The sequence below is a fragment of the Oncorhynchus clarkii genome, unplaced genomic scaffold (assembly GCF_045791955.1).
Source record: "Oncorhynchus clarkii lewisi isolate Uvic-CL-2024 unplaced genomic scaffold, UVic_Ocla_1.0 unplaced_contig_545_pilon_pilon, whole genome shotgun sequence".
NCBI classification, from domain to species: domain Eukaryota; kingdom Metazoa; phylum Chordata; class Actinopteri; order Salmoniformes; family Salmonidae; genus Oncorhynchus; species Oncorhynchus clarkii.
The window spans coordinates 141,376-154,988 of NW_027260875.1; the positions used below are offsets into that span (position 1 = coordinate 141,376).

Genomic DNA, 13,613 nt, shown 5'->3' on the forward strand with positions numbered 1-13,613 from the left:
ATCACAGACATGTACGCTGCAGTGAGGGCCTTCAAAACTAAACTGTGCCTGTGGGAGAATCAGATGCTGCAAGGAAACCCTTGCCATTTTCCCTGCTGCCAATCCATAAAAGCGCAGATCTCTACCGCCGTGTTCCCATGCGCACAGTTTGCTGAAAAACTCAGTGTTCTCGCCGCTGAGTTTAGCCGGCGATTTGCCGACTTCGATGCCCAGAAATGCAAGTTTGAACTGCTTAGTAATCCCTTCGCAGTTGATGTGGAAAATGCATCAACCAACATCCAAATGGAGCTGATTGAACTCCAGTGCAACGACACGCTGAAGTCAAAGTATGATGCTGTGGGCGCCGCACAGTTTCCACGGTTCATCCCTGACACAATGCCTCAGCTCCGCACCCAAGCTGCTCAGATGCTCTCCATGTTCGGCAGCACTTATCTATGCGAGCAACTTTTCTCCTCGATGAAGATGACCAAAACAACTCACAGGAGACGTCTGACTGATGAACATCTTCGCTCGATACTGAGGATTTCTTCAGCTCAGAGCTTGAGCCCAGACATTGATGAACTAGCATCCAAGAAGAGATGCCAGGTATCTGGCTTGGGCACATCAGATTAGACCAGTGTGCAATAATTAACGTTTTCTTTATGCACTTTTTCTTGCTACAAGGCATGGGCTTGAATGGTTGATTGATTTATTATCATTTTATTTGTAAAATTATTAGCCAGTGGAAAAAGTTTATTTTGGTATTTAAATCAGAAGGCTGCAAATAGAAAAGAGGCATACAATTTTTATTTACATTTTATTTATTTAATAAATGAATGCCATTGATGTGTTTTTTAATTTGAAATTCGATTTTGCATGTCTCCACTATTAAATTATATATTGTATGGTAATAAGCGATGCTTGTTCCATATTCAATGTTAAAGCAAAACTTGTTTGGGTCCATATTAAAAGGTTCATTTGTTCAATGTTGGCCCGTGACTTTGTTCAGGTTTTACATTTTGGCCCACTGGGTATTTGAGTTTGACACCCCTGGCGTAAGGGAACGATGAGCGGATAAGAGGTCATCCTTATTTCCGATTAAGACATTAATGAGCGAGCTAAGATGAACGTAGTCAATATAACTATTTGTTCATCACTTTTTAAATGTATTCAGAACATGGGCAGCTCTTATAGTATTCTCCCTGTACACCAAATCAGAACAGTAGGATAAGTACAGGGGATATATAAGCAGACAATGAAAGCTCTTACAATACTTGATGATGACATTTCTCTAAAACAGGTTATAGGCTACATGTGCACCACCAAGTCAGAACAGTAGGCTAAAGTTATGAGGGGGAAATAGACCAAATAATTAAGGTGAGGCACATGGGCTACGAACAGCTTACTAAATAACATACACTTAGTATTACTTTATTGGCTACAGTATACATTGCTCCTTGGCATATTACATCACTTATGCAGCAACATACAATACATTTTTGGACTCACCGTTGTGCTGTGCTCACTTGAACAGGAAGGTGGTGCGGCAGTCCTTCTTGTGGGCAAATCTTGGCATGAAACTTTGTCATCAAAGTCTGGCATTCTCTGGATTCATGACAACTGCTTTCAAGACAACTGGGAACTCTGAAAAAACAAGGTTGAATCATAATGTCAGTGATCTTCAGATTGGAGCTCTAGAAAGAAGCCCGAGTTCCCGACTTGGAATTCCGAGCTGGATGACAGTTCAAACCTTTTTTTCCCAGTCGGAGCTGTATTTTTTCAGAGTTCCCAGTTGTCTTGAACTCACTGAAGTCTGATATTTCTCAGTTCAGAGTTCCCAGTTGTCTTGAACTCACTGAAGTCTGATATTTCCCAGTTCAGCGTTTCCAGTTGTTTTGAAGGCGGCAGAAGTCATGCTGGATTGACCGCATGGTCAATGCATTCAACCTTTTCTGGCCCATGGTGTTGAATGTGAATGTTTATCCTTTTAAGTTTGGAAAATACCCTTAAACCCAGACTTGGACCACAAGCAGGCAGGGGAATAGCAGGCAGAGGAATAGCAGGCAGGGGAATAGCAGGCAGGAAGGAGAATAGCAGGCAGGGGAATAGCAGGCAGAGGAATAGCAGGCAGGGGAATAGCAGGCAGGGGAATAGCAGGCAGGGGAATAGCAGGCAGAGGAATAGCAGGCAGGGGAATAGCAGGCAGGGGAATAGCAGGCAGGGGAATAGCAGGAAGGGGAATAGCAGGAAGGAGAATAGCAGGAAGGGGAATAGCAGGAAGGAGAATAGCAGGCAGGGGAATAGCAGGCAGGGGAATAGCAGGCAGGGGAATAGCAGGCAGAGGAATAGCAGGCAGGGGAATAGCAGGCAGAGGAATAGCAGGCAGGGGAATAGCAGGCAGGGGAATAGCAGGCAGGGGAATAGCAGGAAGGAATAGCAGGAAGGGTAATAGCAGGAAGGAGAATAGCAGGCAGGGGAATAGCAGGAAGGAGAATAGCAGGCAGGGGAATAGCAGGCAGGGGAATAGCAGGCAGGGGAATAGCAGGCAGGGGAATAGCAGGCAGGGGAATAGCAGGAAGGAGAATAGCAGGCAGGGGAATAGCAGGCAGGGGAATAGCAGGCAGGGGAATAGCAGGCAGAGGAATAGCAGGCAGGGGAATAGCAGGCAGAGGAATAGCAGGCAGGGGAATAGCAGGCAGGGGAATAGCAGGCAGGGGAATAGCAGGAAGGATAATAGCAGGAAGGGGAATAGCAGGAAGGAGAATAGCAGGCAGGGGAATAGCAGGAAGGAGAATAGCAGGCAGGGGAATAGCAGGCAGGGGAATAGCAGGCAGGGGAATAGCAGGCAGGGGAATAGCAGGCAGGGGAATAGCAGGCAGGGGAATAGCAGGCAGGGGAATAGCAGGCAGGAGAATAGCAGGAAGGGGAATAGCAGGCAGAGGAATAGCAGGAAGGGAATAGCAGGCAGGGGAATAGCAGGCAGGGGAATAGCAGGCAGGGGAATAGCAGGCAGGGGAATAGCAGGCAGGGGAATAGCAGGCAGGGGAATAGCAGGAAGGAGAATAGCAGGCAGGGGAATAGCAGGCAGGGGAATAGCAGGCAGGGGAATAGCAGGCAGGGGAATAGCAGGCAGGGGAATAGCAGGCAGGGGAATAGCAGGCAGGGGAATAGCAGGCAGGGGAATAGCAGGCAGGGGAATAGCAGGCAGGAGAATAGCAGGAAGGGGAATAGCAGGCAGAGGAATAGCAGGAAGGAGAATAGCAGGCAGGGGAATAGCAGGCAGGGGAATAGCAGGCAGGGGAATAGCAGGCAGGGGAATAGCAGGCAGGGGAATAGCAGGCAGAGGAATAGCAGGAAGGAGAATAGCAGGCAGGGGAATAGCAGGCAGGGGAATAGCAGGCAGGGGAATAGCAGGCAGGGGAATAGCAGGCAGGGGAATAGCAGGCAGGGGAATAGCAGGCAGGGGAAGCGAAATACTAATTGCTTTGCAACGCTTGCAGTTGCCACTGATTCCTTCCAACCCACTCATTGTTGAATTTGCAATTTCCAACTTGTTGTGTAATGTTTATGTCCAATGGCCGATGACCACCAATACGTTTTATCTAGAATTTCTCTTCATATGACAATGATTGAAAACGATTTGCCAGTGTCAATGTGATTCATGATGATGACTACTTGTCTTACTTGCTAGCTAAGATTTTGAAAGTATGATGTTGACATGTACAATCAAAGCTACGGTAGATATAATGTGATTTGACGTAATTTTATCTGTGGCCAACGACCTTGAGCCTTTTTGGATGGGCACTTCTATGTAAATCTATGGCAGCACCCAAGGGGCTTGAACTTTCTAGCTCTCCCTGTAGATTTTGCAGTGATGTAGTGTCCCCATGAGTGACGGAACACTGAGCCAATCATGGTACAACTATAGAAGATTACTAACCCCTACACTCTGTATTTTCCGCTGGCTGCCCCTCCACCACAAAAAGCATTGAACCAGGCTGAAACACCTGCAAATGTGTTTTTACATTGTTTGCAAACTGATATGTGTCACACAGTAATGCTAAAATAACATGCGAAACAGGCAGGGCTCAAACCAGGTGGGACTCTGCCCCACCAGCCCTGAATGATGGGTCGCCACTGAGCCAGGGGCATTCTCCAACACTTAGACACCATGTACAAACAAAGCATTTGTGTTTAGTGAGTCTGCCAGATCAGAGGCAGTAGGGATGACTAGGGATGTTCTCTGTTTAGTGCCAGTCAGAGGCAGTGTCAGATCAGAGGCAGTATGGATGACTAGGGATGTTCTCTGTTTAGTGAGTCTGCCAGATCAGAGGCAGTAGGGATGACTAGGGATGTTCTCTGTTTAGTGAGTCTGAGTCTGTCAGATCAGAGGCAGTAGGGATGACTAGGGATGTTCTCTGTTTAGTGAGTCTGCCAGATCAGAGGCAGTAGGGATGACTAGGGATGTTCTCTGTTTAGTGAGTCTGCCAGATCAGAGGCAGTAGGGATGACTAGGGATGTTCTCTGTTTAGTGAGTCTGTCAGATCAGAGGCAGTAGGGATGACTAGGGATGTTCTCTGTTTAGTGAGTCTGCCAGATCAGAGGCAGTAGGGATGACTAGGGATGTTCTCTGTTTAGTGAGTCTGCCAGATCAGAGGCAGTAGGGATGACTAGGGATGTTCTCTGTGCCAGATCAGAGGCAGTAGTGAGTCTGCCAGATCAGAGGCAGTAGGGATGACTAGGGATGTTCTCTGTTTAGTGAGTCTGCCTGATCAGAGGCAGTAGGGATGACTAGGGATGTTCTCTGTTTAGTGAGTCTGTCAGATCAGAGGCAGTAGGGATGACTAGGGATGTTCTCTGTTTAGTGAGTCTGTCAGATCAGAGGCAGTAGGGATGACTAGGGATGTTCTCTGTTTAGTGAGTCTGTCAGATCAGCGGCAGTAGGGATGACTAGGTTCTCTTGATAAGTGTGTGAATTGGACCATCTTCCTTCCTGCTAAACATTCTAAATGTAATGAGTACTTTTGGGTGTCAGGGAACATGTAAAAGGTACATGATATTCTTCAGGATTGTAGTAAAGTTGTCAAAAATATTAGTAGAACCTCAAAAACGGCTTCAGTAGTTCTTTAAAGTACTTTACTTAAGTAATTTACACCACTGCAATATTCAACTGTAAAGTTCACTCCTAGACTACAGTTGAAGCCTACATACAGTAGCCTATACAAACCTTCCAATGTCACTTTCTAAGTCTATAATGAATGCATGGGGAGGAGTGCATAATAAATAGAGAATAAATAGAGCAATAGAAATGACAGGTGATATTAATAGATTTAGTGGGCTAACATTTCCCATGACATTTGATTGTAATAGTTTGTTCCCAATATTGAAGACTGGGGACATGGCACCGTTAATAATATCATAAGGGAGATGTTCTCTCTGGGGGTTGCTGCTGTCTTTGTTCAAGGCTGCACCCCGCCCTAGCACGCCTCCATACTCACTTTGTCATGGTTCCACGAATACCCCCCACACTACGGATAAAAACACCGGTGGTCTCGGTAACATCGGTGGTAGTGAGTGAAAAGCCCACATCTCTTCGAGAATGTGGCTGGCGAGGTGAGGGCGTGCTCCGACGCGCTCTGACGCGCTCACTGCGGGTAAAAAAGAAAAGGACACCCCACCTATCCCTGAATACGTGCTCGCCACCCTCCAGTCTTTCCCTTTCTCGCTTTTGCGTGCACGCACCTAAACACGTCCGCCCCCCTGTCACTACTCTCGTCCCTCTCTGACCCACAGTCAGTCGCACACATTTATACACAGGCGGGTGGACGGCGGGTTCTGAAATCTCCGTGAAGATGGTGGTACCGGGGCCGTTTTTTTTTAACTGTGCTTAGATAGCTCACATAACGCTTTACAGCGGTATCCATTGTGCCTCTTCTGGAAAGAAAGACCGACGAATGGCCAGACAACGGGGAATAGAAGAACATCTCAAAGGGATAGAGAGGATCGGACGGGAAGTGCGTTTAAATAGCTAAACCCGCAAATCTGCCTTGAATACAATTGAAGTATTTGGACAGAAGAAACAGACGTCTGCTTCTTCATGCAATTGTGTTAAAGTGGGGGATCAAGGAGCCGCTTGTCTGTTCAGGGAGGACTCGGTGTCCGGGGGATACGGGGAGGGGAGAAAGCTGGTAATTATCCCATATTCTCCACTTGCTATTCGTCTGCGACTCAATGGGAAGAATAGTGGCGTGGGAAAAGTTTCCATCAAACGAGCAAAGGAGGACGGAAAGGGGCTGCATACAACCAAGACTGGCTTCCGCCGTGGCCCTGTATGGATGGCAGACTGAAGTTTACTGACAATTCAATTGCCGGTCACTCGTGGAATTATGGGAGAAATCAGTGCCAGTTATCAGGAAATTAAAATAAATGTTATGTTGACTTGACTGTTCTTGTATTATCAAAACAATATTTACGCAACACAGACTGAGCATGGGCTGGATCCAATAAAGTAGGTATTTGCGCGTGTAGGCTTACACTTGATCTCCAATTCAATTGTAGGTCTACTACATTTTGCAGCTTTTTGCTCTGCCAACTTGTCCTCTTAAAATTGCCCACTTCTGTCAGCGTGGATCCCCGGGAATTGGAGGCGCAGCTTTGGAAATTCCGGAGAGGGACCTCAGGAAAGGACGGGGCTCCATCCATGGAAATACTTACGAATAGGCCTTTTCCCAATCACAGCAAGAGCATGTGGGTAAAGAAGGATAATGGGCATTAGACGTCAGTGTATGTTTTCTCTTTCTTGTTTATGGGAAGACATTTCCGCCTTAAATATCAATGTCAAACAATAGTTCCGTAACTGTGGCTTTTCTTGCAATGCCTTTACAACGCCGGCGCGTGGGTTTATTTGGGGAATACGGGATAAAGTTCTATACACACTAAGTGTTTACGCGTGAAGTTTGAAATTATTATTTTTCTCATATATCACTGTAAATTGGAAGCAATTTCTGAATGCGTTGTAGTCTACTTGCTTAAAAGCATTACCATGTAATATATAACATATAAGAGAGGACAGGCAGGAGGCTACAGTTCTGTAGAGACAAATATAAATGCAGACGGGATCTAAAATTGATAGAGGATTATTTTGACAGTGCATGTACAAAGAATGGCTATGCAGGCAGCCAAGTAGTGAGAGCATGAAGGAATTTGATCCAGGTTTCAGTTGTCATTATCTGAAGAATTTGTCCCAATATACCAGTAGTCTACAGTCGGCTATTTAGTCAGGGGAGAGCCTTGGAAATACTACTGAAATGCTACTGAATACTACTAAAGTAGTATTACACAACTAGGTTTCTACAGTCAACATAATTATGTTATGTAAGATTTTGACTTCTCCCCAAATCTTTTTAAATGAGTCAAAAACAGTTGTCAGTACTTGGACTGGAACAGAATGAACTGTGCCGACACAAGTGCGTCAAAACAGAGGGGAAGGTATAAGAATGCGAGTATTGACGTCATGAGGGGCAATAATTAACAGATCAAAATTCAGTACAGGCTAACTGTCAGACTTTTTCTCTGGAGATGTTTTCTGTTAGTGCATAATTTATTTGTTCTAGTCTAGAGGGTACCACACTCAATACATTCATAGCCTACATTGCCTTGCAAATAGCAATTCGCTCTATTGTTGTCGAATTTCTGTGAGATTAAAAAGCAACATGGCATCCCCCCAACATCAGCAGCTGCTGCCTCACAACACAGAGGTGAGCTGTGACTCAAGCGGCGAGGGCAGCGTCTCCGTGAGGATCAGCAGTAGTGTCAAACACAAGCACGGAGGAGGAGCCGGGGCGCTGGGTGGCATGGGAGGAGGCTTCATGGGGAGTGGGTCCAAACACTGCAAGTACAGCATCTCCTCTAGCTGCAGCTCGGGAGAGTCCGGGGTCCTCAGGCCTGTGGTTAAGGGGCTGCGAACCCAGAGGAAGATGCCCCAGCTGTTCGAAAGGTCTGCTGGGCACTTCTGGGACCCAAAGTTTGACTCTCCCATCCTGGAGGAGGCATGCAGGGAGAGGTGCTTTCCCCAGACCCAGCGGAGGTTCCGCTACGTCCTCTTCTACCTGTTCGCCGCCAGCCTCCTCTGGGGGGTGTACTTCAGTGCCAACCCCGACCGGTGTGACCGAACTGCCTTCCTCGTCCCCACCGCCTGCTTCCTCCTCTTCTGCCTCCTCCTCTTCCTTTTGACGTTCACAAGGATCTACGTCCGCTGCTACAACCAGGCGTCGCTGCTGCTCATCGTGGTGACCTTTGCCCTCACCCTGGCACCCCAGATCCAGACAGCCGGCTTCAGGGACCTGGAGACCCTCCCTCCTGAGGATGTGGTGGAGGATGTGGGGGACTTCAGTGGCATGGAGCCCAGAAATGTGACCTTCAACCGGGACATACCCACGGGCAGCGCCTGCCTATCTCCAGTAGGGACCTTCTCCCTGGGCATGGAGGTGCTGCTGCTACTCTACAGCGTCCTCCACGTCCGACTCTATGCCTCGGTGCTACTGGGACTTCTCTACTCTGTGCTCTTCGAGTCTCTGGGATGGCTTCACCTCACCCAGGCTGCTGGGGATGGTTGGATCCAGGCCATGGAGGGGTCTGACTGGGACACTCTACGCTGGCTGGGGCCAGCCAAAGCTTTGCTCCACCTGTGCGCCCATGCCATCGGCATCCACCTTTTCATCATGTCTGAGGTGCGATCACGAAGTACCTTCCTCAAGGTGGGCCAGGCCATCATGCACGGCAAGGACCTGGAGGTGGAGAAGGCGCTGAAAGAACGCATGATCCACTCGGTGATGCCTCGGAGGGTGGCCGACGACCTGATGAAGCAGGGCGACGAGGAAGGCTTGGCGGGCGGGAGCTCGGCCAAGCGCTACTCCAGCAGCGGCGCGGCGGCCGTCATCTCCAGTCCCAAGAACAACAAGAGGAATAAGACCTCAATCCCGAGAGGCCAGATCATCTTCAGACCCTTCAACATGAAGCGCATGGAGCCCGTCAGCATCCTCTTCGCGGATATCGTAGGCTTCACCAAGATGTCTGCCAACAAGTCGGCCCACGCCTTGGTGGGGCTCCTCAATGACCTCTTTGGACGTTTTGACCGGCTGTGTGAGCTGACGTGCTGTGAGAAGATAAGCACCCTCGGGGACTGCTACTACTGCGTGGCAGGCTGCCCTGAACCTCGGGCTGACCATGCCTACTGCTGCGTAGAGATGGGGCTGGGCATGATCCAAGCCATCGAACAGTTCTGCCAGGAGAAGAGCGAGATGGTTAACATGAGGGTGGGCGTCCACACGGGCACTGTCCTGTGCGGTATCCTCGGGATGAAGCGATTTAAGTTCGACGTGTGGTCCAACGACGTGAACCTGGCCAATTTGATGGAGCAACTGGGCGTGGCCGGGAAGGTGCACCTATCAGAGGCCACCGCCAACTTTTTGGATGACCGGTACCAGCGGGAGAACGGACGGGTCACTGAGAGGGTTGGACAGAGCGTGGTGGCGGACCAGCTGAAAGGTACGTGACCAGCTGGTTGCAAGGCGGGGATTGCACATCTGTGGGAATGGGTTGTGATTTATGTGATTGCTTTCAGTGGTGGAAAAAGTACCCAATTGTCATACTTGAGTAAAAGTAAAGATACCTTAATAGAAAATTACTCAAGTCACCCAGTAAAATACTACTTGAGTAAGTCTAAAAGTATTTGGTTTTAAATATACTTAAGTATCAAAAGTAAGTAATTGCTAAAATATACTTAAGTATCAAAAGTAAAAGTATAAATCATTTCACATTCTATATATTAAGCAAACCAGACAGCACATTTTCTTATTTTTTAAATTTACGGCTAGCCAGGGGAACATACTAACACTCAGACATTTACAAATGACGCATGTGTGTTAGGTGAGTCCGCCAGATCAGAGTCAGTAGGAATGACCCTGGATTTTCTCTTGGTAAGTGAGTGAATTGGACAGTTTCACTGTCCTGCTAAGTATTCAAAATGTAACAAGTACTTTTTGGGTGTCAGCGAAACTGTACAGACTAAAAACTAAATAATTTTAAAACATGTATGTAGTGAAGTATAAGTTGTCACAAATGTTATTGGTGAAGCACAGAAACCCCAAAAAACGACTTAAGTAGTACTCGAAAGTACTTTTTCTTAAGTTTTCCAGTATTGCCTGGCTGTCAGGAGTTAAGCACAGATTGAGATGTTTTAGTGATGGCTAAATGTAACATGATATCCAGTCTTGTGTATTTGTTTTAGCATGGCATGGAGAGAGTCAGAAGCAGTATTGATATTGATCTCTCTATGCAGTGGAACATTTTAACATATGCTGGGACTTTTCTTGTTCTGCCTTACTGACGGCCTCTCTATCAAATAAAATGTTATTTGTCACATGCGCCGAATACATCAGGTGTAGCCTTTACCATGAAATGCTGACTTACAAGCCCTTATTAACCAACAATGCAGTTTAAGAAATAGAGTTAAGAAAATATTTACTGAATAAACTAAAGTAAAAAAATGTAATCAAAAGGTAACACAAGGAAATGACATAACAACAACGAGTCAATGTACAGGGGGTACCGGTACCGAGTCAATGTGCAGGGGGTACCGGTACCGAGTCAACGTGCAGGGGGTACCGGTACCGAGTCAACGTGCAGGGGGTACCGGTACCGAGTCAACGTGCAGGGGGTACCGGTACCGAGTCAACGTGCAGGGGGTACCGGTACCGAGTCAACGTGCAGGGGGTACCGGTACCGAGTCAACGTGCAGGGGGTACCGGTACCGAGTCAATGTACAGGGGGTACCGGTACCGAGGCAATGTGCAGGGGGTACCGGTACCGAGTCAATGTGCAAGGGGTACCGGTACCGAGTCAATGTGCAGGGGGTACCGGTACCGAGTCAATGTGCAGGGGGTACCGGTACCGAGTCAACGTGCAGGGGGTACCGGTACCGAGTCAACGTGCAGGGGGTACCGGTACCGAGTCAACGTGCAGGGGGTACCGGTACCGAGTCAACGTGCAGGGGGTACCGGTACCGAGTCAATGTGCACGTGCAGGAGGTACCGGTACCGAGTCAATGTGCAGGGGGTACAGGTTAGTCGAGGTCATTTGGCGGTAGGGGTAAAGTGACTATGCATGGATAATAAAAGGCGAGTAGCAGCAGTGTAGAACAAAGGTGTGGGGGGGTCAATGTAAATAGTCTGGGTGACCATTTGATTAATTGTAATCTATCGGTCCTCTACTGATGCAGCAAGGTCACCTAACGGCAGTTTCGCAACACAGGCAGCAGTAATAAGGACGTTACGGCTGTTCATTTTCACTTAGTAAACCTATGTGGTTTTAATGAAAACACCTTTATGCTGTGTTGTTTATGTGCTGCAGTACGGTGCACCCATTTCTGTTCTGAATGAGAGCTTTATACAGGGCCAGTCGGGACACTACATCAAAGGTGATTGGTGGTTCCCTCTTTGTTGTCCGTGATTGCGAGACACGTGGGGCCTGGCACTGGTCAAGGTCAGCACCTGTTTCACAGTGTCATATGTCATACGCTGGGGACATCAGGGACAGGGGGGTTCAGTCTGTTGGGAGGTGCCCTTTGTGGCTGACTGGGTGTTGGTTTTATCTGACACTGAACCACAAACAGACTGTTGTACCCCTCTGTCTCCCGTCCTCCCCCTTATTTCTGTTCCCTGTTCAGTTATACTGCCTGCCTGCCACCCAGACGTCGTCCTCAATGTGACCCTGTTCTCTTACCCTGGCTCTGAACCTCCAAGGGATTGTCTTACCTTAGTGAGACAATTTCCTTAGGGGGAGACACTATAGACCCAAACTGTTACAGACCTATATCTATCCTACCCGGCCTTTCTAAAGTCTTCGAATACCACTGTACCTTCTCCGCTATGCAATCTGGTTTCCACGAGGGTCATGGGTGCACCTCAGCCACATTCAAGGTCCTAAACGATATCATAACCACCATCGATAAAAGACAAGACTGTGCAGCCGTCTTCATCGACTTGGCCAAGGCATTCGACTCTGTCAAACACCCCATTATTTTCAGCAGACTCAACAGCCTTGGTTTGTCAAGTAACTGCCTCGCCCGGTTCACTAACTACTTGTCAGATAGAGTTCAGTGTGTCAAATCATAGGGCCTGTTGTCCGGTCCTCTGACAGTCTCTATGGGGGTGCCACAGGCTTCAGTTTTCGGGCTGATTCTTTTCTCTGTATACATCAATGATGTCGATCTTGCTGCTGGTGATTCTCTGATCCACCTCTACGAAGACGACACCATTCTGTATACTTCTGGCCCCTCTTTGGACACTGTGTTAACTAACCTCCAGACGAGCTTCAATGCCATACAACTCTCCTTCCATGGCCTCCAACTACTCTTAAATGTAAGTGAAACTAAATGCATGCTCTTCAACCGATCGCTGCCCACACCTGCCCACCCGTCTAGCATCACTACACTGGACAGTTCTGACTTACAATATGTGAACAACTACAAATACCTAGATGTCTGGTTAGACTGTAAACTCTCCTTCCAGACTCACGTTAAGCATCTCCAATCCAAATTTAAATCTAGAATCGGATTCCTATTCCACAACAAAGCATCCTTCACTCATGATGCCAAACATACCCTCGTAAAACTGACTATCCTACCGATCCTTGACTTCGGCAATGTCATTTACAAAATAGCCTCCAACACTCTACTCAGCAAATTGGATGTAGTCAATCACAGTGCCATCTGTTTTGTCACCAAAGCCCCATATATACTACCCACCACTGCGACCTGTATGCTCTTGTTGACTGGCCCTCGCTTCAAATTCATCGCCAAAACCACTGGCTCCAGGTCATCTATAAGTCTTTGCTAGGTAAAGCCACGCCTTATCTCAGCTCACTGGTCACCATAGCAGCACCCACCCGTAGCAGGTATATTTCACGGGTCATCCCCGAAGCCAACTCGTCCTTTGGCCGCCTTTCCTTCCAGTTCTCTGCTGCCAATGACTGGAACGAATTGCAAAAATCACTGAAGCTGGAGTCTTATATCTCCCTCACTAAATGTAAGCATCGGCTGTCAGAGCAGCTTACCGATCATTGCACCTGTACACAGCCCATCTGTAAATAGCCCACCCAACTACCTCATTCCCATATTGTTTTTTATTTTTTTGCTACATTGCTACTTGCACATTCATCTTCTGCACTATCCATCACTCCAGTGTTTAATTACTAAATTGTAATTATTTCGCCACTATGGCCTATTTATTACCTCCCTAATCTTACTACATTTGCACACACTGTATATAGATTTTTCTATTGGGTTATTGACTGTACGTTTGTTTATTCCATGTGTAACTGTTGTTTGTGTCGCACTGCTTTGCTTTATCTTGGCCAGGTCGCAGTTGTAAATGAGAACTTGTTCTCAACTGGCCTACCTGGTTAAATAAAGGTGAAATAGAAATAAATAAATAAGTGCAACTATTTATGTAACAGCTTTTCTTTATAAATGGAGATGTCAGCAATTTACAGTGCATCTGCTCCGCCTCGTTTCAGCCTCTCTCTCCGTCTCCATTATCTCTCTCTCTCTCTCCGTTTCCTTTTCACGCTCTCTA

At 47.4% G+C, this 13,613-nt stretch overlaps 1 protein-coding gene across 1 annotated transcript; it reads left to right on the forward strand.

Annotated features, from left to right (window-relative positions):
• The first annotated feature begins 6,236 nt into the window (after positions 1–6,236).
• On the forward strand, positions 6,237–9,533 carry LOC139402036 (adenylate cyclase type 9-like). The gene has a single exon (XM_071146087.1). The coding sequence runs from the start codon at positions 7,692–7,694 to the stop codon at positions 9,531–9,533; it is 1,842 nt and encodes a 613-aa protein (XP_071002188.1). The 5' UTR covers positions 6,237–7,691.
• Positions 9,534–13,613: the final 4,080 nt, after the last annotated feature.